The 24,922-nt window shown below is 37.5% G+C and overlaps 1 protein-coding gene across 7 annotated transcripts in view; it reads right to left on the bottom strand.

Annotated features, from left to right (window-relative positions):
• Positions 1-7,650: 7,650 nt before the first annotated feature.
• LOC121317026 (phosphatidylinositol 3-kinase regulatory subunit alpha) overlaps positions 7,651-24,922 on the bottom strand; it is a 42,465-nt gene continuing 25,193 nt past the window's right edge. For 3 of the 7 annotated variants that reach the window (XM_041252569.1, XM_041252578.1, XM_041252586.1), the window contains 14 exons: positions 24,139-24,231; positions 23,523-23,597; positions 22,257-22,388; positions 20,412-20,613; positions 20,193-20,275; positions 14,096-14,198; positions 13,249-13,347; positions 12,964-13,144; positions 12,595-12,720; positions 12,311-12,453; positions 11,853-12,029; positions 11,683-11,757; positions 11,277-11,447; positions 7,651-11,071 (listed from right to left, as the gene is read on the bottom strand). In XM_041252569.1, coding sequence (XP_041108503.1) covers positions 10,882-11,071; positions 11,277-11,447; positions 11,683-11,757; positions 11,853-12,029; positions 12,311-12,453; positions 12,595-12,720; positions 12,964-13,144; positions 13,249-13,347; positions 14,096-14,198; positions 20,193-20,275; positions 20,412-20,613; positions 22,257-22,388; positions 23,523-23,597; positions 24,139-24,231 — 1,850 coding nt within the window. In that variant the 3' untranslated portion in view covers positions 7,651-10,881. Of the gene's footprint in view, positions 11,072-11,276; positions 11,448-11,682; positions 11,758-11,852; positions 12,030-12,310; positions 12,454-12,594; positions 12,721-12,963; positions 13,145-13,248; positions 13,348-14,095; positions 14,199-15,588; positions 15,786-15,818; positions 16,006-16,758; positions 16,904-17,945; positions 18,723-20,192; positions 20,276-20,411; positions 20,614-22,256; positions 22,389-23,522; positions 23,598-24,138; positions 24,232-24,922 lie in introns of those variants that run through there. The other 4 variants (XM_041252606.1, XM_041252614.1, XM_041252624.1 and 1 more) reach the window with 4 other exon arrangements.

Raw genomic sequence — 24,922 nt, 5'->3', positions numbered from 1 at the left:
TGGGAAATAGCCCTCATAGAACCATGTGGCTAATTTTAGGGGTGATTGGTCATGCTAGTCATCTTAATTTGTTACTAGTTTCTGTCTGTTTCACAGAAGAAGCCACAAACAACACAAATAGTAATCATATGACCCTATCATTCTTCATTGAGCCCACTTTAAAGAGTAAGTAGCAGGGTTCCGAAAAATATAGTGTTGCACGTCCCCGCGCCTTTGTAGAACTGTTTAAATAACATATCTGTAACTTCTCTTTTCGTTGTTAACATCCTGACAACTTTTTACGCTTTTAACTTTAAAGTCTGTTTCAAAGATCTTTTCAAAATGTCTTCTACATATTTAGCATTGTGCATGGGGATGCAGAATGCTAGATTTTTTCGGAACCCTGATACTTACTCTTTATGATAGAACTATAAATCCCTAAAATATATACAGTGGCTTAAGAAAGTATTGACCCCCCCTTGGCATTTTTCCTATTTTGTTGCCTTATAAACTGGATTTTTATTTGGATTTGATGTAATGGACATACACAAAATAGCCCAAATTGGTGAAGTGAAATGAAAAAAATAACTTGTTTAAAAAATTTTAAAAAATGAATAACGGAAAAGTGGTGCATACAAATGTATTCACCCTTTGCTATTAAGCCTCTAAATAAGATCTGGTGCAACCAATTACCTTCAGAAGTCACATAATTAGTTAAATAAAGTCCACCTGTGTGCAATCTAAGTCACATGATCTGTCACATGATCTCAGTATATATACACCTGTTCTGAAAGGCCCCAGAGTCTGCAACACCACTAAGCAAGGGGCACCACCAAGCAAGCGGCACCATGAAGACCAAGGAGCTCTCCAAACAGGTCAGGGACAAAGTTGTGGAGAAGTACAGATCAGGGTTGGGTTATAAAAAAATATTCGAAACTTTGAACATCCCAAGGAGCACCATTAAAGCCATTATTAAAAAATGGAAAGAATATTGCACCACAACAAACCTGGCAAGAGAGGGCCACCCACCAAAACTCATGGACCAGGCAAGGAGGGCATTAATCAGAGAGGCAACAAAGAGACCAAAGATAACCCTGAAGGAGCTGCAAAGCTCCACAGCGGAGATTGGAGTATCTGTCCATAGGACCACTTTAAGCTGTACACTCCACAGAGCTGGGCTTTACGGAAGAGTGGCCAGAAAAAAGCCATTGCTTAAAGAAAAAATAAGCAAACACGTTTGATGTTCACCAAAAGACATGTGGGAGACTCCCCAAACATATGGAAGAAGGTACTCTGGTCAGATGAGACTAAAATTAAGCTTTTTGGCCATCAAGGAAAACGCTACGTCTGGCGCAAACACAACACCTCTCATCACCCCGAGAACACCATCCCCACAGTGAAGCATGGTGGTGGCAGCATCATGCTGTGGGGATGTTTTTCATCAGCAGGGACTGGGAAACTGGTCAGAATTGAAGGAATGATGGATGGCGCTAAATACAGGGAAATTCTTGAGGGAAACCTGTTTCAGTCTTCCAGAGATTTGAGACTGGGACGGAGGTTCACCTTCCAGCAGGACAATGACCCTAAGCATACTACTAAAGCAACACTCGAGTGGTTTAAGGGGAAACATTTAAATGTCTTGGAATGGCCAAGTCAAAGCCCAGACCTCAATCCAATTGAGAATCTGTGGTATGACTTAAAGATTGCTGTACACCAGCAGAGCCCATCCAACTTGAAGGAGCTGGAGCAGTTTTGCCTTGAAGAATGGGCAAAATTCCCAGTGGCTAGATGTGCCAAGCTTATAGATACATACCCCAAGAGACTTGCAGCTGTAATTGCTGCAAAAGGTGGCTCTACAAAGTATTGACTTTGGGGGGGGGGGGTGAATACTTATGCACGCTCAAGTTTTCTGTTTTTTTGTCTTATTTCTTGTTTGTTTCACAATAAAAAATATTTTGCATCTTCAAAGTGGTAGGCATGTTGTGTAAATCAAATGATACAAACCCCCTGTGGAAGGAGTGTGGGTAATTCACTGACCAGGAGACAGACAGGTGTAATTGAAAACACCACACAGGTGCCCAGTTTTATTTCAGGGGCGCGTTGGGTTTCTTTAGGCCGCAGAGGGCGCTGTTGGTCCGTGGTCTGCTTACCAACTATGGTAAACAGAACCACGGGAATACCAAGCAAGGGTAAACAGTTCAGGCACACTCGCAGGCACTGCCTGTGCGACCCGGATCACCGTCCTACGCTGCCGGCTACCTAGCCTGCTCAGCTATCCTTATTCAGGGATCTGCCCAAGGGTTCCCCTCCCTCACTGTCTAGCTCTGAACCTCTGTTCCGTTCCGTTCAGTCGTGGACCAGCGTTTCCGCGCACTCTACGCGTTTAAAAGGGCAGAGCTGAGGAAACAACAGAGCGTTAATTTATAGGGCTAACAATCTCCCAAGACGCGCCTCTCAGCCATTCAGAGAGGGGGAAAGTCCACACACCCACTTTCCCACCTCCCCGTGTCACTGCCATGACTCACAGGCGGTTGTTGGATGACTGCCGCCCTCTTCCTGAACACGCCAGCAGAGTCAGCACAGATCTCTCCCTGTTGCACCCCCCAAAAATTCATTTTAATTCCAGGTTGTAAGGCAACAAAATAGGAAAAATGCCAAGGGGGGTCAATACTTTCGCAAGCCACTGTATATATTTCTGTCAAGGGAACCAAATAGCCCAGTGAACATATTATTGGAAGTGGCTTTTGAATTACACAGACTACTGTATCAGGGCCACTGTGCGATATTGGTTGCAAATTGTGTTGCCATTGCTGATAAAACTATGGTTCTGCTAATGGTTCTGCTAGTGTTTCTACGAGGAAATACACTTGTATTATCACAGTGCTTTTAAAATCTTTCTTTCAGCCCTTAGTCTAAACCGCAAGTGGACTTTCAGGATTTTATATCTCATAGACATGGTGTGAATGATTTTCAGATCTGTGGCTGTTACTTCAGCTGGATTTCTAATTGCAGAAATATTATTAGTAATGGCATTCACTATGATAAAGCATGCATAGTGTCGAGATAAAAACAATATACAATACAATGTATAATATTTATAATCCTTACCAAAAGACATTATCACCGAGACAATTTCTGACATCATTATAAAACAAAATCCCAAATCTGATACAGCATCCCATTAAGGAAAAGCAATCCAGTTATGATGCTCAACCTATCCATTCAAAGCAAACTCTTGTACTTGCCTACCGATGCATGGACCAGACTGTTACCTCCAAACTCTCTTCCTACACCCCCACCGACCTCTACTCTCCCCTGCCTCCAGAGCCCACTCCATGGAATGACCTTCTTATGGAAGTCAGGACTGCCCAGTCCCTGACCACCTTCTCGCGCCTCCTCAAAGCACACCTTTTCGGACAACACCTGTAAAACTCAACTCTTCCCTTCTGGACAATATTGCACTCTGCCTTTAATACACTGCAACTTGCACTTATCTGCTCCCTATTTTATTGTATTTAATCCTATACTTAACCCAGTCTGTAGTATTTTGTATTTTACTTGCACTCGTATCTAACCTTGATATAACTATCAACACGTTTATCTGCTCTTGAACTGCCCCAATATCAAATCATACTGTGTTTTGTATTTGCTCTTTTTAGGAGTGAAGTCATTGTATTTTGTATCTTGCTCTTTATTGTACTGTAATTCTTGATATGTAGTTTGTGTATACAACAGTAAGTCGCCCTGGGGTAAGGCTGTCTGCTATGGAATAAATTATAACAATACTACTATACTACTACTAACAATAATAATAATAATAATAATAATAATAATAATAATAATAATAATAATAATAATAATAATAAACATAAACATAAACCTTTTATTTTCAGGCTGCAAAACAATATACACATAAACACAGCATGTAAGACAAATGTACAACATACAATCTAAACTTTAGATTTTTTTCAGGGGAGTTTAGACTAACTTAGTCACGTACTTAGTATTCTCTAGAGGGCATCAGCAGTTATTTTTGGGTTCGTTGCAATTCTTAGTACGCAGCTGGGGACTAACTTCAGCCGCCAAGTTCGTTGCATTTGGTATTTAACTTGCGTACTAGTTTAGTACGGAGCTGCGTACTAACCACGGGATCATCCCCAATTAATACGCTGCTTTCAATTCCTTGCAATTGTCCCAAAGTGACTGCTACAGGTGTGAGAAACAAATTCATATCCAGAGAGAACTTGAACCCTTTAACTTCAGTGCTGTAACACCATCTTACAGCTGCAGATCGACATTTATTGTCATTATTTTCGCTCATTCCCTTTGAAGTATAGCAATATTAAAAGTACCAAATTATTATTGTTATTATTCTGTTTTTTAAATCAGAACCCAGCTATAATGATGTCATTTTAAAGATTATATTTAGGCTTAACTTTTGCAATTAACAAAATTAGAGTAAGTTATCATGGCAATGTAGTTAAAGAGAACATTTTAATAACAGGTAGATGCCAGTAAATAATGTTAAAGTTAATAATACAAAAGTAGCCTGTCCTCAATGGCACTTACTGGTAATAGGTGAAAAGTGTTTGTTTATAGTACAGTAGTTGTGCCATAATGAATCCTACAATATATTGACTCAATAGAGGATGTATTTCCCACATACTTTGGCAGGTTGTAAATATACGTGGCAAGTGTTTCCTCAAGCCCTAACAGTAGCAGCTGTGCTGTTGCTCTTGCGTTTCAGAGCAGCATTTAGGTGGTACAGTATATGGCAAGTGCAAATTCTGCAGAATTATTTTCAATGTGAGTACACAGTACAGAATAGCTCCCTTGGTTTTTACATTACAAAGAGCTGCCACTAAAGTTGTTGAGAGCTGCAAAATAATATAGGATAAATGTATTTAACAGGTGCCAACTGCAAAATCAAAGGTATTTCTGCAAGGCCTGGTGAATATGGGTGATACTGAATGCATTCATATCAAATGGGAAAATTATACCCAGCCTGCACTTTGGCATTGAATCTGGTGATTTTTTTATACCAAATAATTACGGCTTGGGTTTGCCTCTCTATACAATAAGATACATTAATTGAGATTTCTATCATAAAATACATGGATTAATTCAGGACAGCTCTTGTGATTTAAAAACTTTTTTTTTTTTTTTTTTTTAGAATAACAGTTGACATTTATTATAGCACTTGTTTGGTTTTTGGTCAACTTTTTAGACATATACCCAATAAATATAGATATCATCGACGTCCATTATGTTCTTCATGATAGTAAACAGAAGGTGACTTCAACAGGAGTGATATTAAGCATGCTTCCCTGTAGTTTGATTTATTGTAGTTTGATTATTGAGGCTTCATAAAGCATCTAAATGGTTATATTTGCAGAATAACAAGTATATGCTAGTTAAAAAAGCTCCAATAAAATAAAATAAAATAAAAATAATAATAATAATTACAAAACAGCTCGTCCTCAAATGAGGACAATGGCACTTAATTAAACTTATCGCACTTTGGAAGGTACAGCAGTAATGTCCTCAGTCTTTTTTAATTGCATTTGCATTAAAGTTACATTGGCATTAGTTATAAGATGTCATGATATACAAAGGCACTGCTGCAATGCCAACTATACTTATATATTAACTTATATATATTAACTTATATATTAAAATAAATCTCACTAGACTTTTGCCTAGGGGTACAGCTCTTACAGCATACCAGGTGTGTAATCAGTGCCAGTTTGCCCAGGATTATGGCAGTATATCCCAGACCTTGTAATGCACTTACATTAGAACCAGTGACCTTCTGGGTACAAGCCCTGGTCTTTAACCACTGGACCACACTGCAAAAATACCCAGAGCTTTATGACAAAGATCACTGCAATTCTAAAAATACTGATTTGAAAGCTAATATATGGGCGTCCATTTTGAAGTAACTGGATAAGCCGTTTTCAGTTTGTTGTGTTACAACCTGAAATCTTGATGCATTTAAATGAAAACGTCCAAGGGGCGTGAATACTTACTATAGGCACTGTATAAAGGGGTGCTGTGGCAGGAAGGATAGACACAAACCAGTTCACAATGAAAACGGCTCTTAATTTGGCTGGGTTGCGTTTCAGCAACTCTTAAATAATAGTAACGGACTCTACACAACAATATGTATTGCACTGTTATTCAAACTGGTTAATTCCAAAAATAAGAAGACATGATACAAACACACACATACACAGCACAGTCACAAGTGCAGAACGAGTGCAGGTGGTGAATGACAGTAAAGGTGTATATTGAAGTGACATGACTGACACATCACCTACAGTGTTGTGGCTCTGTCCCCTTCCTAGACAGCGACCTTGGAATGAACTGTCACACCATCCAGTCCGGGGCACACTGTTCTTGTTACACAGCGCCCTCACAGGTCGGGAGAGATTGTTGACTCCGATTCATTCACGGTCTGTCACAGGTGCCCATAACTACTGACACCCTGTAGGAATAAATCAAATCATGCGGTATCTGGATGCACTGGTTCTAGTGAATATGTATTTAATTAACCATTAGTAAAAAGGATGTACAGTATGCATATAAACGACTTTTGCACAAGTCTGGGAGAAACCAAACTTCTTGAATGACCAATGAACTTCTTTGCATCAACTTCAACTCAATTCAGCAATTCCAGATTGTATTTAAAACTGAAAATGGATTATGGTCCAAGAACTGCGATATCCCCCCACCCACCAACAGTTGAAATGAACAATCGAAATGTGTAAAATGGCAACGTTTTCTGTGTATAACTATCAATCAAAATCTAAATGTATTGCATACTCCTGCAGGAGATAATGAGTGCAGTCCGAGTCATCCACAGCGGACTGCTGTCATATCACCGCTGAGGAAATGCTACACCACTGGTTTTCAGAACATCATCTGTATACACAAGACTGCAGAGACAAAACAATGCTAACAAAGGTTTTGAACAGGTGTCTTTGCGCTGTTTTGTAATGACCTCTCAGCATTGATAGCTGTACCTGTAATTGAAAACACAACACTTGTTTTAGTTTATTTATTTTTTTAAACACAACTTTTATTTTTTTTATGAAAAGCCTAATACATGTTTTAAGCAATTTAAAACAAGGAGACAAGAAAGTTAACACAGCTCAAAGCTGAAGCACAGCGTTTGGAGGTACAGTTCCAGTTCTGCCAATCATTAAGGCAAGAAAGACTTGCCTTTATCTCTTTTAAGATCATGAACTGACACTTTATAAAGTCAAATTGGTTATAATACAAATGATATTTGTATGTGGTTTGTAGTTGAGGAACCAAAAACTAACAAAACACAATAGCAGCATCTTGGGCAACTAAATGCAGTCTCATGGTGACAAACACTTCCTGAAACTTCACAAATGCCACATGCAAAACCTGATGGAATTGCACCACTCTTGGTTTTGTCAAGAAAGCTATTTGTTCTTTAGGTGTGACATGTTTTTTTCACAAGGCATTTTATCTTAATCACCATTTTTTGCAAACTCACTCAGTTAAAAAAAAAAAAAAAAAAAAACACCAAAAAAAAATAAAAAAACACACACACACCACAAACTCAGATTTCTAAAGTTACATCGTTTTAGTTTTCATAATGAAATCTCCATGCAGAACAAAATGAGTCAGTAAAGAGTAAATGTTTTTTCTCATGTCTAGTCTCCCAGATTTGTGTACATTTATTCTATCATAGTCCTGTAAACGCTGAACAAAAAGGATAAGGAAACTTTCCCAAATGAGCAGGAACATTAAAGAAGAATGGCACCTATAACCTTTTTATATTGGCCACCACAGTAGTACCTCTAATTTCATTTTCAAGAATTGAACAGTATAAACAAATTTATACTACAGCAGTTACAAAATGCTACACTTGACTTTAAAAGCTGCAGACAGAAGCACACATAACATTGCAGTTTCATTTGCATGTCAAAATACAGAATGGACTTGGTACCTTTAATACTTTCTACTGAATGTACAGATGGGGCATTCCAGAAGTGCAGTGTTTTACACTCCAGACAGGCACAACACTAAAATACTGCAGTATTTATTGGGTCGGGAGGTGTGTTTTTTGTAATGGTAAAATTGAAAAAACACCTTAACAGGTAAATATTTTGGCACACTTAGTTTTTTGTAAAATTTGCATGGAGATGGATTAAGATCATTTAGTGTTTTACTCTAATCCCCCCCCCCCCCCCCCCATTTATACTTGCTGTGCAGGTATGCATAATTAAGTTATTGTACTGCCGTTTGGGGTATTCAAAACCTAACCTCTCCAAATTACAAATGCAGTCCAACAGAAATATAGAATTAAGAAGGAGAACCTTGAAATACATTTCGTTTCTTTATCGCAGTGACATTGCTGCAAGTACCGTGTCATTTTTTGCAAGAGCAAAAAGCACACCATAGATAATACAAGAGCAGTCTGCACTGTGTTCCCTTAGGCCAAGGCACTGCATCCAGGCCAGAAATGTAAGGTTGTGTAAATCTTCAACTACAATCCTGTGAGGGTGTGACAAAGTGCAGATGTGTGTCTATAATTACAGTGTCGTCGTTACATTGTGCAAGACTGCCTACTGTTCATTCCCCTCTGTTTAAACATAGCTGTTGGAAAGCAAGTAAATAAAGTTTGCAAGAATTGTGAAACACACATGTAGGTAAATACAGAGATCAGATCCTGATCTTGGTTTAAAATACATGAGAATAAGAGACAAATCATCAAAACACTATAGCAATATTAAACTTTTGCATAGCTACATGCAAGATAGCGCTCCATACAAAGCATCTTTTTATATAATGCATGTCATACCCCCAGATCCAGGCCGCTTCAGACAGACACTAATATACTCTGGGAGTGAAAAAAAAGCGTGGTGTATAGATCGCAGGGGTTCCAATAACGAATTAGGGTAAATGATTAAAAAACCCCAGAAAGTCAAACTTACTGTTTTCCTAAAGGTGAATTTAACTAGCAACAAGTCTATTCAGAATACCATTATTAAAAGCTAATGATTTACGATGAGGAGTAATGGAGTGAGGTTCAGAATCTTTAATAAAATACAATATTGAAAACTTACTGTGCCAAAAAAATGTGGCCTCATGAGTTTTGTTAATAAGAGAGAAAAGCATGGGGGAAAATATAGCCCCGACAGTGCAAAGTATTAAAGGTAGACCAGAACAGCTGAAATGTGTAAAATGCGCTCGTGTTTTCAGCAACCAAGAAAAGTGAAATATTGAGTGAAATGATACATTTGCCAGATTTAAATGGGTGCAATAGCAAAACATTTTCAGTTGCCTGCATTTTTAATGAATTTGTATTTTCTTATAACCCGAGTAACAGTACTATCATTTACTGGCATAGCAAAGAATTCAGCAACAAAACTCAGGGCTAATAACATGGACAGTTTCGTCCATGTATAACACAGCTATTAAGGGTTTTCTGATACAGAAAAAAAAAAAAATACTATGTTAATTAGAAACGAGAAAGCAACACTAATTTCCTAACTGAGTATTTACATTTTGCTGCATTTCAAAATAAGAGCTTGAACCTTGTATAGGCTTCAGTTCAGACGCTTCAGATGATGCAGTACGTGATTTCTTAAATCCAATGCATTTACTGTACCAGGCTGCTTTTAAAAAAACAGCCAAAAAAATCTAACCAATTAAATATTCTGCTGTATCTTGGGTTTTCCATATTTGTACAAAACGTGTTCTACTTTAAGAAATAAATCACAGATATGTAACATGGGTGGCTCATGGAAAAAGTTTTCTATTTTATTGACTAAAGCAGCTTTCAAATGCTCATCAGGCTCTGCCCAACAAAACATGTTTGAAATATTAAAAACACACTTCTTATAACTCTGCAAAACTGCTCCAATAATTAACTGCAAATAAAGGAAATGAATAGTGAGAAGCCAAATTACAATGGTTGGCATTTTTTTTTTTTTCTTCTTTTAAATACCCTCCTGGACATTGACATTATGACACTGTTCAAGCAATAAAAACAAGCTTATATTATTGGTACATTTAAAATATAAATTCAGCTTTAGGAAAAAAAAAAAAAAAAAAAAAAAAAAGCATTGCATAGCAGAAATGATTAGAATTAAAACAACAAAAAAATAACTGAATTCAAAGTTTGGTATTGTAAGTTTCATCATTTAGTTTTCATTCAAGTCCTCCTTTAAATATATACAACAGAAGTGTCATATCTTACATTAGCTGTTTTATTAAGTCCTGATTCTCTTTTATTCTCCAAAGTTCAGAAACCAGGCTTAAAAAAAGCGCCAAGATCTTTCAATTCATTTCTCCTCTGCAGCAACACATTCGTAGGAAAGTCCTTTCGAGAGAGATTTCAGGTTGTTGAAAAAGTGCCATCTTGCTACATTATCATCTGATCCAATGATTTATAATGAACACTATAGTGTATGGACCAAATGAACACAGCAACCCCCAATTCTGAAAGGAGTGCTCAGGTGCTACACACAAACACTCACAAAAAAAAAAAAAAAAACTGTACAAAAAGTTGCACCCTAAGGTTTCAGCGTTTTTACATTCCAGATGGTAAAGCTTTGAATAGAATGTAAACAAGCACCATTAAGAAAAGTCTTCTATGTCCTCCCCAGATTAGGAGATAGTTTAGCAGTCCTCAGTTAGCTTGTGCTTCTTTACAAGCACTAGAAAAAGAAAACTACATTCACAGCTCAGTGTCTCTCTCTCTCTTTCTTTCTTTCCCTCCTACTGAATTGTATTGAATGCGCCAGTCAGCCCAGCAAAAGCGCAGCCGGGCATTCTTAATTCCAAAGCCAGACTCGGCATTCCTTTTCAAGAGGCCGCCAGTCTTTCTGTTTCGAGTCCCAAGTACTGTCCACGTTGCCTTCATCGCCTCTGCTGTGAATACACTGGGTATGATAGCGTGACATTCAAAGAGTCATTGTGCTGTACAAGTGATGTGTGCTGGTAATGTAGCACCAGTTCTTTCAGCGAGCTGTACAAGTTGTATGGCTCTGCAAACCCATATCCTGTTGGTGTTTTGTTGATAACACAATGCTTTACCTCGTCGTCCACACTACAAAAGAAAAGGAACAGATTATTATTATTAAAAACTTTACTATGTATTACTACCCTATACAGCTATTCTTGTTAAGCGATTAAGATGAAAGTTTTTTGGAATACAAACCTAGACTAGGATGGCTAGACAAGAAACAACAGCCAAGTTCTTTTTAATTACTAGCAGCCTATTTTAAGATTTTATACAAATACAAAACACGTACACAACGCTGCAGGCATAGCAGCCTGGCTTGCTGCTGTCCCGGACAAGGAATGTTCCGTTCCGCTTTCCCCTCAGCAAAGCCTCGGCCTGGGTTCTGTTGAGGTTTCCCAGCCTCCACAAGCGCTCATCATGATGAGGCAAATCTTCATCATCTTCTGTCATTGAGTATTGGCTATGTTTAAAGGGAGAAAAAAAGATAGGTTAAGTTAAGTCACAAGTGTTTATATATATATATATATATATATATATATATATATATATATATATATATATATATATATATATATATATATATTATATATATATATATATATACACACACACACACACATTTTTGTTATGCAGTTTTGATTAAAAAAATTTAAAAAAAAAAAAAAAAACTTTAAAAGAAATGCTTGAAAACTTACTCTTCTGTGTTCTCGTTTTTAATGTCAAGCCATTCATTCAGCTTCTTTTGCCGGACACCTTTCTGAGTCAACCACCTGAAACAGAAAAGCAAACAATTAAAAACCAAGATTTAAAAAAAAAAAAAACTATTAAGTGACCAATGGGGATTTTAAAACATTGGTAGACATACATCAAGTATTGGTCTCTTGTCTTTCTCAGCTGGATAAGGTCTGGTTTGATGCTGTTCATGCGTTTGTCAATCTCTCTGTAATCGGCTGCTTGCTTCTTCAAGTCCTCCTCCAGCCTGCGCTTGCTGTCTACGATTTCACTGATTCTGGACTTCAGCTTCTCATAGTTCACCATGATCCTGAAAGACACAGGCAGAAGAGTATGGTTACAATTTGTATAATCTATACATGTTTCTGCCTCACATTTTACTTGGCTTTAACAATTATCAAAAAAATAAACACCTGTCTGTGATTCGAGACCAACCAATCTCACCTGACATCTATAACTTTACTCTTATAGATAGCTTGCTGTGTGTAAGCGTATAGAAGTTGATAAAAGTAACTACACACGTCCTTCCCTTCTATGTATGCACATGGACACCTGCATTGTCCGATATTCATCATGATATTTTCAACACACCTCTGAATTTCTTTGTCATTCCCCTCCCTCCTGAATTTCTCGATGTATTCCTTGCTATAACGTTCCTGAGTTTGGCACTGCTCTTCAAATATTTTGATAGTCTCATTGAAGGCTTCAATAGCAGTCCTTTTCATTTGAATTTCCTTTATTAAAAAAACAAAACCAAAAAAACACATTAAAAAAAGCCAGAACACAAATTACACAGACATATGTTCAACAGCCACTTGTATCACACATGCTATTAGTCATGCATATTCTTTTAGCAAATGAGCCCACTAACTTACTTGTGATGTTCTTGTGTATTCTTCATACAGTCGGTCGTATTCTTTGTTCTTTTCTTGGTACAGGAGGTGATATTCATGGAGCTTCTTTCCGACTGCCTCAATGTTGTCTTCTTTTACAACCTGATCCTAAAAAAACAAAACAAAAAGAAACAGGTGTTTGTTGTGTAATCTCTAGCATTTACCATTTAACTGAATAACTTAAAGACGTAAACAAGTCTGTTATAAAAAGTCGACAGAAAAGAATTAAGACTATAGTACATATCTAATAATATTTAGAATATCAACTTTGATCAGGTATTTTTTTTTTTTTATATTTACAGCAGATCTTAAATGAGTTGTTTTTATCCAATGTGACACTTTGCTCCTTACCTGCTGGTGCTTTGATACGGGATACAGCAGCTTGACATCTAGCTTGGGGTTGTACTGAGCCAGAGACTCGTGGCGGTAATGGTTTATGAGCTCAACCACAGAGCTGAAGGTAAGTGGATCGGAGAAACCGTACTTTCCATCTCGGTGAAAGATCTTAATAAGCTTGTTGTTTCCCCCTTTCCTGTAAATGAAGAGAGTATAAGAAATGGGACTATACTTTCACCATGGTATGGTATGTTATTTTTTCCCCTCAAGTTTGTGTTAATAGCAAAAAAAAAAGGTTACCTTAACGTAAGGGTGTAGTCTCCATGCATTTTTGTGGAGGCATCTCGAACCAAAAAAGTACCATCTGCTGTATCCCGTAGTTTTTCATTGACCTCCTCCCTGTAATAGAGCCGTGATGTTGAATGCACAGACAGGTACACCTATTCAACACTATACAGAGAGGTCTACTTTAACACACATTGCTATGGCTGCTCCTGATGCCTACTTCTAGTTTCAGCAGGACAATATGGTATCAGCATTACTATTGTATTATTTATTTTCTTAAGCAGACAGTTCAGATAAGTACTTGTTGAAAACTCATCACCTCTGTATTACTTTAAAGCCATGTTTACTGCAGATTTATGAATCACATACAATTTTAATCTCATAATTAATGTCCTACAGACATTCAGTATATTGAAAAATAACTCTGTACTTGAATGTCTCAAACTTTAAACAAAACACAGTGCCAAGTCCATGACCCGTTTCCTTGTTTTAACCTGCCTTTACCTTAATAGGCACGAGAGAAATGATTAATTACTGGCAACCTTGACTCTGGGAACAATTCCCTTGCAATTCAAGAATGCCTTTTATTTGGCTCCTTGCATACAGAATCGCAGGACTCTGGCAAGAACATTTTAAATACTGTAAAAATTGTTTTGAATAACTTTCACAAGGCTGCCAAATAGAGCTCTTCCTCCCCCTCTTTTTTTTTTGTCTCTGGAATGTTTCCCAAATTTTGGACAGTGCTCAAGCAGTCTACCAGATACTGGCATCAGCAGATGTGGCTTGTAGCTCTTGTTTCATTTTAAACCAGAACTTCAAGTACGGAGCAACAAAATGGCAATTCTGAGTTGACTTAGTGTACCTTGATATATCTCCCCAGTACCATTCAGCGTCTTGCAGAGACATGTTGTTATTCATACCGTTGTTTGCAACAGGGGCAGGCTTCGGCGGTTTTGGAGGCAAAGCTGTTAACAAAAGAAAATTGATTCAAATTTAGTACAATTTTAAATCAAAATACAGACCACTAACAAAAAAGTGCCAATACAACCGCGCATCAACCAAACACCCTTTAGTGGAGGACGTAAATCCACTGTTCTTTTAAAAGGGGTAGATCTAGAACCAGCAGTCTTTGTTGTGGTATAAAGTTTTAATTTTTGAACGCCCTCCAAATTTGTCTGACAAGAAAGACATCTTCGATTAGATGAAATAAAACATCTGCAGGGGAATTTCACGGTATCCCTCCCCCTCCAGCCCCCCAATCTCTTTCCACTTGATTTAAAATCAGGTTTAAAAGAATGTTACTGCTTTACAGCAGTGGAGCGGCTGTGTGTAATAAAAGCAGCCAGTCAGAATAAATGTGTTTCACTGAAAAAGGACGAGGGGGTCTCTCAACTCTCCGGGAACACAATGTGGCTAGAAATCACTCTTAAGAAATACATCTGCCACCACCCCCCCCCAGACAAAAAAATAAATAAATATACATACAACATTTCAAAGTGTTTCTCTTAAATTCTGTAGAATAATTTGTCCTAAATAGCAAGGTCTGATTAAAAACCAAAAACTACACTGACAGCCAAAGCAACACAGATAAGGTACTCTGTGCCAAAGCAGATACAGCTCTATTTCTGACTCACTTTTTCAGTAATGGAATGTGAAAAGTCCTTGCCACTAGATATGGAATCAAAAACAGACTGAATAAATAACCACATGTTTTAATTGGGTCATGTGATTTAATTTTCTACAAATAAATTGTATATATAAAAGAAAAATCAGCAACAGTTATACAATACATTATTCAGGATTCTATTTAATTAATTATGACATTGCACACTGCCTTACACATGCAAAATTATGCTGCCTTGTACAGGCAATATACTTAGAAAACAAATAATGCATGGCAATTACCCAGTAAATCATCTGCACTCTACTCTTTTGTCTACTGTAATCGCACTACATTGTTACAAAAGGGGCACTGCTGCAGCATGCTTCGTATATGGAAGCAAATTAACATAGTTTAAACAGACTACTGTGATCACCACAAACATTACAAATATTTATGCACTTAAAAATCATACTATATGTGCAGCCTTTACTAAAGTGCAAGCATAAAACCAAGTGCAACCATAAAGCCTTGTTGCAAAGTGCACAATGATGAGAGCTAAAATCCAAGCCTAGCAATACATTTGTGTTTAATAACAACAATAAAACAAATGCTCCCAAAGCAAAACATCTAACAAAAAATAATAGGTACATACAGCAACTGCCAAATCAATTGCCTCGGTTGTCATAAGGGACAAAGACTTGACAATATAAAAAAAAGCATCCTTCTACAGTACAATATTACTGCAGTGTTACCTGGTGGATCCATTTCTATATAGAATAAGAGATCCGTCTCACAATTTAGCTCAGCCCTTGGACATTCTACTTCCAAATCTTCCATGTTCCAAATTGTGTTGTACATGAGTATCTGAGGTATCACCGATCAAGCCCAGTTATTAGAAAATAATCTGTTTCTTTGTAATGGTGTCTTGGAATTCATTTTAAAAGCTATAAAGGGCTGCACTGTAATCCATTACATCACATACCTCAGCCAATGGCACAAGGACATTGTCACCAGACCACTCCTGCTTCACTGCTGCTGCATCTTTCATTTCCTTTAAACAATGATGTCATTGTAAAAGCACACAGCCTCTTTCTCGATACCTAACCTAATAACATGCATCCTATTGCAGGCAGGAAAAAAGATACAATATGCACATATTTCTATAGATAAATGAACAACTGAATAAGACATGCTCTACGAAAACAAAAAAACAGAACAGATCTCTCTCTCTCTGCTTCAGACTGCATGACGGTTTTGTCCGTCCCACTTCTGGCAGGATGACAAAAGCTGCTGTGCTGCAGCACGTAGGCTTCTGGGTTTAACTGACAGCCAGGTCAAGTCCAGCTATTACAGCACTGCCATAATCCTTCGGTGAGACACTCAAATCCAAGGGGCAGTTGGTAACCAGTCACACATAAACCACAGTATTTTAAAACGGCTGTCTAAAATAACAACTATAAATAAATATAACAGTGCCTTTGGCCTTTTCTTGAATGCCTGTACTTTACTGTGCCGAATAAGTGGCTTGCGATTGTGTATAAAAAGGTGGGATATCACCCATTTCATTATTGCAGATTTTATTGGATTTAAAATTTGGCCAAGACCAATTATTTCAAATTTGGTTTATAAAAAAACAAAACAAAAACAGGATGTTTCATTGGTACGCTGACTATTTATATATTTAAAAAAAAAAGTTTAAACAAATCATGATTTGCATGGGACTAAAAAAATAAATAATAAATCCAGTGTCCTCAGAGTTGGTCAAAAGTAGAGGACGTTCAGTAACTTCCCAGATGTTGATTTTGTTTTCACCTGTTCATGTGGCAATTTTCAATCCTTTGCTAAATCAGGCTTAAAATCATAAATTTTAATGACAGTCAATCAGTACTTTAATAATAAAAAATAGTTTTGAACCAACATACCTTTCTGTGGCATCCTACAAAAGACTAGTTTACAGTACTCTTGATTTTGAAAACAATAAATAAATAAAATGACGATATATTGCTCAGAGTTACATCAGTCCCTGAACAAGTCCTTTCTCACAGTTTAATGAAACTGAAAACGTCCAACAAGCAACTCGTAGCTAGAAACAAATCCCACCCACCCTCCTCTTACGACAGCTCTGGACAAGAGCTTTGCCCCACCAGCCTCTACAATGAACTCATTCTGCTTCATAAAATCCAATGAAACCTGCCAAATTCTACTACATTAACATACTGACTTACATGCCGCTTTGTAACTTTCCATATACTTAATGAAAAACTGACAAATGTGACATAATACTGTACTACTATTACAGCTTCAGGTATAACTGTAGTTTCTTCATTCCAAGATAAATACAAGTTCTAAAATTCTGTTCATGTGTAGTTTTTTTTTTTTTTTTTTTTTTTTTTTTTTTTTTAAATCATATGTCCCAATCCTAACATTAAGTGATTCAACATTTTTGGACATAGCTCTACACTGAATGCAGACACTTAAGATTACTTTCAAAAGATTTGTACTTTTATATGTCTCTTGCCTAAAACATCTACATTAGTTAATGTATATAAATGTAAAGTTTGGAGGATATGAAATCAGGACATTTTTTACTTTTAAAAATGAGAAAATCAAACTGTTACATAGCTATGACTTAATTTTACTTTAACAAAATTAATACAAACCCCCCCCCCCCCCCCCCAAAAAAAAACCCAATAACAACCCTTATACATTTATTTGTTTTTGTTTAAGGCATCTCCCCATAAAGAAAAGGTAAAACAAACTTCAATCCAGTACTGTATGCAGTAATTATGCAAGCTTCCACCTCCTCTGACATATACCAATGTAGGTCAAGAATTTCAAATCCCTTCAGGGGTTTTCAAAAACTTTATTCCCCAGATAGCTACAGTACACAGACACGATCAGGTAAATGCGTAACAAAAACCAGTCCAACTTGCTCCAACATGCTACACTACTTACACAGCACAAAACTTTGCAAACAATCTTTAAGCTTCCTGTACTGCATTCAGAAGTACACAGTGTACTTCACACACAAATCATTTGAAAGGAAAATGTCACGTCGCCAGCAATTAAATGGTTTTCAACAGACAAATAAAAACTGTACGCAACTTACATTTTAAATTGTGCATTTCTGAGGTTTATCGGAAATCCTTTATAAATATTTGTTTAAAAAAAAAAAAAAGTTCTCTGCTCAATGAAAAAAAGTTGTAAAATGCCACAATCCCAGAAGAATTAAATAAAGCAAAGTTCCACAACAGATGTAATAAATCCACTCCAATTTCCTGGCTTTGCAGTAGAACAAGTATCCGCCTTTCGTAAGAGGGGAGGGGGGAGAGAAAAAAAAAAGGAAGTGCTTTTAATTAAAACTCTATAATCCCGTTAGATGGCAGGTGCTACTACAGTAAAGAACAGAAACTGCTTCTTCAGTTAGTTAAAAGATATAAACTTGAGCCTGCGAGGTGGACTCATTTCCATGTTCATGAATGCAAGCAGGAATGTGGTGTCAGTACTGCGAGTGGCTTGCACTGCCCTGAACTATTGATAGCGATCTCGGTCTAATCATTAACTTACCAGGTTCAAATATTTGCTGAGCCGGGATTTTAGGTGGGGGAGGTAAGCAGCAGTAGGGAGGGGGAGGTGGGAGGGAGTAAAATTCAGTGCGTTAAAATGAAAGCTGTCATCAGCTGACAAGTGTTCACTCTAGAAAGAACTTTCCGATTCCATCCAACCCAAATGTGAGGGTCATTGTAAGCAGCCTTAAAATAGCTGCTGTACTGTAACTGGCTGCAAAGAAGGCAATCTATAAAGTAGCTGAAAGTCAAACAGATCACCTCAGCCCCGCACACGCAGGAAGCAGCTTGGCTAGTTCAGCACAAAATAGAATCAAAGCTTTCCTTGTATGTTCTTTCCCTCTCAAAGAGGTGCCTAACCCAGTAATAAGCTCCTTGCTCAGGCCAGACTACAGGTGCGAATCACTGACAGCTGAGTACAGCCATTGCCAACAGGGGCTATAAATAGTCTCTGACAGGTAATAAAATGCTTAACGCCAACAAAACCAGCAGTTCATCTAGACAGACAGAGCCCTGCATTCTCATATGCAAGTCTGCAGTTTGACTGTGGTTTCTAAGCATCCGGTGCAAAGCACCAGAGAGAGGTATGGAAATTAAGGCATGAACACTGCATGCAAGGTTTGTTTTTTTTTTTAGCACTAAAAATACAGCAGCTATAAAAATCACATGCATATTTCAAACACATACATTAACAATCAAGACAGTGCACAGCCTCTTAATCTACAGTAGTTCCAAGCTCATAACAACACTATCGGCTGTTTTCACAACCCAGATAAACACTAACCTGGACTACCCAATGTTACCTTGGGTAGTAGATGCAAGTATTTAATTTGTATTAAGATCAACAAAAGTAAAAAGTCAGGGTGCACACAATGTGCTTATGAAACATAACCTCATGAAAAGAAGAGGTCAATGTGGGAACTAGTTGTGAGAACTTATGACTAAAACCTTGGTTCAAGATCAGCCAGCAAGTAATCTTAAGAATACTGGAACAAGTAAGATCTGCTTTTTGAAATATTTAGTCATTTTATGTCGGGCATAATTTGCAATTTGTTGGTGTCTGGACTTTGTGTGAGCCTAGATTGCATTTCTGAGTACAGCAAACTATGCCCCACATAAAAATTACTAAATATTAAATTTACATATACTGGTCCTTACAGAAACATAAAACGACAGGATGAACCAAGAAAATAAATATATATCGGCAATGAGAAAAGTGAATCATGTGCAAATAAATAGAGTAACGAATACACTTCAGCCAACTTTTTTTTTTTTTTTTTTTTTTTTTAACTCCCAATTACAGTAGAAGTACATTTAGCGGTGTAACCAATACAAATGTCATGCAGCACAGTCTCTTGCCTTGCACTTCTGTCTCAAGCTACAGACTTCAGAGCAACAGATGCTTACACCCAGTCCGTACACAAGAACCCTGTAGTACAGTAGGTATACTAAGACGACTGAAGGAGGAGAACACCGTCAATGCAGTGGAGCAGCTTCAGCCTCCAATGGACCAAGGTCTGCACTAAATGCAACTGTAGAGTGCCCTCTGCTGCAGCAGAACAGCACTGTTGGTCTTCCAACACAGCCCCATTGGTATTTTCTCAATAACTGACAACAGGCAAAATGTGTGTGTGATTTCAGGGCGTCTTATCCCCAGGTACTGATATCAGCCAATGAAAACATCACCAATTGCAGCAACTATAGTCATACAACTCAACATTCTGCAAGATATTTTCATAGTCACTAGGAGCAATAAAATGTGAGAAGGAAAGTTTGCCAACTTGTCTTACCTGGGGCAGTCTGACTCTCATTCCATTCGCTGGTGACCAAGACTTCGATTATCTTTGTGTGATATTCTGGATTTGAATCGCAGCTATAAACAAAACAAATGTAAACAAAAATAAGCACACTAGTCCCATAATGACAAACGTTTGGCGCAGTGATATTAATGCAATGTCAAATATAATTTAAAACAAAAGACAATACCCGAGTAGCATTATCTCACATACCTTGCTGCTTGATGCCTGAAAAGCAGAGGGCTGAAAATTTCAGCAAGAGCCCTTGCACTGAGTAGATTTTTGCTGGTATTTTGGCAAGCTTTGCAGAAATGCTTGATCAGATAATTAAGAGTAAGCCAATACTGAAGAGGCACGTTTGGTGATCGAGTGATTCTCCTTAGCAACTGGGCGCACTTCTCAGTGTTTTGCACATCTGTAGCAGGAGAGATAAAAAGCCCATTCGGTTATCAATGCAGCAACAACCTGCACACAAGTTTTCTCTTGCACTTGAAAAAATAAATGAGACTTGAAGTCCAAAAACAGATGCAAGTACGGTTGACCAAAAGAGCTAAAGGGGGGTGGAGGGGGGTGGGAACATACATTTTGGTTAAACCACAACGTTAAATCTGAGTTTTCTGTACTCTTCCAGCCAATTAGGTTGCCATAGACACTGAACACAGATTAGATCTGCTTAACCACACAGATATCCTGTTCCAGCCATGTGACAGACAGAGCCAATCCTTTTGCAAGAATGTGTGTGCTTCTGTGTATTTGCCACAGTTGTGTTCTTACAAACCACTGCTGTGTGTTTCAAAGTTTGTAGGACATAATGTACCACATGTGTGTCTGTTTTCATGCCAAAAGCCTCACTGATCTTTAACCAGCACACAATGTCATATAGTTTTTTTTTTTTTTTTTGGCTACAAGGATGAATTTCAGTAGTTATACCAACATGTCAGTGACTTCATGAAACTGAAAAAAGTTGAAGGATATATTAGTTCACAAATAACATTACATTTCCAATTCCATACAGAATAAATATTATTCAGAGTTTTCTAAAAATTGTTTCCATGATTAAAATGTATTAAGGATCCCAGATAGGAATGTGTTTTTTTGGTACAGAATGCTTAAACAAAGTTGCTGTTAACCCAATTCAAACTAGGTATGTTCTTAAAGCACACTTTGAATTTATATGCACAAACCAGAGAGTCCCGCATAAAACATTAATTCTTAAAGTGAATGCAGTAGGGATTCAAGGAAATGCACGAACATTGATTAGGGAGAGGTTGACATGTCTAAAACAAAGTACGGATTAGAGGAGAAATCTGAAAATGGAGCTAGGTAACCAGTGGAGTACCACAGGGATCATTAATAGGTCCTCTGCTATTCCAAACCAACATTGATGACTTAGAATCTAGTATAGCAAGTAAACTTGTTAAATTCGCAGACAACACAAAAATAGGAGGAGTGGCAAAAGCATTCAGAACTGGGCAGACACATGGCAAATTACATTGAATAGAGAAAAAGGCTATAAAAAAGGCCAACAAGATGCTTGGATATATAGTGAGCAGCGATCCGATTCAAGCATTTAAAATTTTATAAGGTATTGACAATGTTGACCCAGGGGACTTTTTCAACCTGAAAAAAGAAACAAGGACCAGGGGTCACAAATGGAAATTAGATAAAGGGGCATGCAGAACAGAATATTCCCTAGTAATGTTGAGGCTGACACCCTGAGATCCTTCAAGACGCTGCTTGATGAGATTCTGGGATCAACAAGCTATTAACAACCAATTGAGCAAGATGGGCCAAATGTAAACTTATGTTCTTATTCTTTTGTGGTTTTGACTATGAAATCAGACCTACTTCCGAAATAAGAATTTACATTTACATTAGAATAACATTTCGTAGCCGTGTCAGTATTCTGGTTTAATAACATTTTCATATCCATGTGTCAGTAAAATGGAATTCCGTCTGTCCTCAAAAGCTCAACACCACAAACTCGAGACTTGCATGTTTATTTTGCACACAGTTATAAAACGGGGCTTGTTTCATGAGAAGTCACGGAATCCTTACCTTGTGCTACATGTACCATTTCACTGTAAACAGATGCTGGAACAACAGGATATGGCAGATCTTGAAGATACCTCCTTAGACCATCTGACAATGTCTGCAGGTCAAACTGATCAATATCAACCGAAGCAGCATCTAGGAGGAACAACAAACCAGCAATGGATCAAACACTGGGTATTTTGACAACACCCTTGTTATTTTATGGACCCTTTACTATGTTGACACATAATGCCTATGTTTATTTTGAGAAAACAGAATTGTTACAGATAGCGGTAAGATATTAATACTCCCTTCTCAATGTCAAAAGATTACGGCAGATGTAGTAATAAATTTAATACATTAAATAAACCAGCCATTAGGTTGGGTTTTGTTTTTTTTGTATGTAAGTGGTTGCTACTTAACATATTCACTCTAAAATGAACAATTATACAGCCAAATTAAAATTGGAAGTATGATTTATCATCATTATCTACTTGGAAAAGAATAGCAAAACACAACTGTGATGACAATTGTGAATGTTTAAATTAACCTACTTAGAAAGGTGATTGCACTCTATATGCAATGCCAATCCTACATCTGATAATATCTCTACCAACTAAATTTAAAAATTAATGCAGACAGTACTATATTTAGGGTACTTGCATAAGGTGATAGTGCTTCCAATAGACATTTTACATACAACAAGACACTGCACGCAACCACAACACCAGCCCTACAGCATGACACCTCTGCTTTACTGTTTATAAAACACATGTGTATGTAGACTGTTGACAAAACTATAGATGTGTGCACTACAGAGGCATCTAAATCGTCATCCACGAGAGCAGCAAAATTTGATCCCTTTGACAAAATATATTTATTTGAAACCACTGGTGTCTCAAAAAAAACACCCACATGGTCTGTAAACAAGAACTGCTATACTCTGTGGAGGTCATCAAGAACTACAGTTTCTTACTTTTTATTTTTTATTTTTTCCCCTCTTACAACAGCAGCTTTGACCTTTCTCAAACCCCTTATTAAATTTAGTAAGTCCAGAGAAGACATCGGCTATCTCTCAACTGATGGAACCAACACGGTTTTATTTTATCGTGCTTTAACAGACATTGGGGGTCATCAGATATGATTAGAAGCTCTTTGTTTCCAACAGCGCCACCTGATGGCAATTTTTTAATTTCTTTTGCAGAAGCAGAAGTGCCTCTTGATAGGACTACTTATCTGGTACTACAGCAGCATCATGACAAACAGCGCGTGTGTTATGCAGATACTCACCACTTTCTAAGCACTCTTGGATATCAGCACCACCACTTGAGCCAAAATTTCTATAGAGAGTGGGACAGTCCAGACCTAAGAATGAACAATTTAGACTGTCTTGTTACAGTTTGCTGGGGAAACATTTCAAACTAAACAGTGTTGACAGCGATAAAAAGTATGAGCAGATAGGTGAGAACCCATTCATACATGCTGCAGAAAACATGGAAACAGACACTCTACATGGCATTCGCAGCCTTGTGAACATTTTGCATTCAACTGGCACAAGTAGATTTTTTTTTATTTATTATTTAACAAAAATAGTGTCATCACCAGCAGCAGCACACTGTAGTTAGTAAGCAATGAGGTTTTATAGGCGTCAATTCATTGTCAGTATTGAAAAACAAAGTGGTCATAAAACTATGTTTCAAAATGTGCACAAATGAGGTGAAATAAATCTGAACAAAAAAAAAAGGATTATATATGCATGGCTTTGCAACAAGACTGTATGCACATTCTTGTGCAATTGTGGAGATGTAACAACAAATAAAATGCAGCCTACTACATTAGAAAAATGTCAACTGTACAAAGTGTCGCTGGTAGTTCCTGTAACCCGACAGCAACAAACAGGTCTTACCTTTTCTTTCAATCGCCTCAACCAACTTCACAAGCATCGGCGGCGCCTCATCAGGAGGAGAGAACTGCTCTGTGAGATCTGGCAGTGTGGACGCTGAAGGCAAAGGAAGAAACCAAACCACGTTACAGCAAATTTGCTAAATGCACTTACACAGTCTAGGAAATTCATGGGATGCAATGTGACCAATTAATTTTTAAACAATGACCAAACAGCCTCTGTTGGTTCCAGTGTCTGTGTCAACAGTAGCTGCACACTCCCCTAAGAGGCTGGTGATAAGCATTACAGTCCAGCTCTATCATAGGCCCGTCAGACTAGAGTAGGCCCGACACCCCACAGGGAAAAGTCCGTCTGCCACCATCAGTTTTCTGATTTGACCAGTCGTACACACCTCTCCAGTTCTGTAAAACTAAATGTCCTTCCAAAAGAAACTGTGTAATCCTAAATGTTGGCAAGAAATCCTATCAATGTTCTGAGAAACCACAAAGTGTGTGTGTGACAGCGAGAGATCGAGACAAAGAGAAAGATTCAAAACAGTCTAAAAAATGTTACGAAAGTTCTGTGTAAAGTTAATTTAGGCTTAGAAATACGCCTTTTAGATTCAGGGTACAGTATATTTAAGATAATTAAAACTATTTTTCAATTTCTTACAATTACAAGGGATTGAAATGAAAAACTTTGGATGGCTGCATGGTGGGAGTCTTAAATTATTGCATAAGATTAGGGGCAGGAGGTAAAATAATATTCCCCATGAATGGAGGTCCATGCAAAAGGTAGTAATTGCATC

The sequence above is a fragment of the Polyodon spathula genome, chromosome 1 (genome assembly GCF_017654505.1).
Source record: "Polyodon spathula isolate WHYD16114869_AA chromosome 1, ASM1765450v1, whole genome shotgun sequence".
NCBI lineage: Eukaryota > Metazoa > Chordata > Actinopteri > Acipenseriformes > Polyodontidae > Polyodon > Polyodon spathula.
This window is presented reverse-complemented; position numbering and strand designations above follow the sequence as displayed.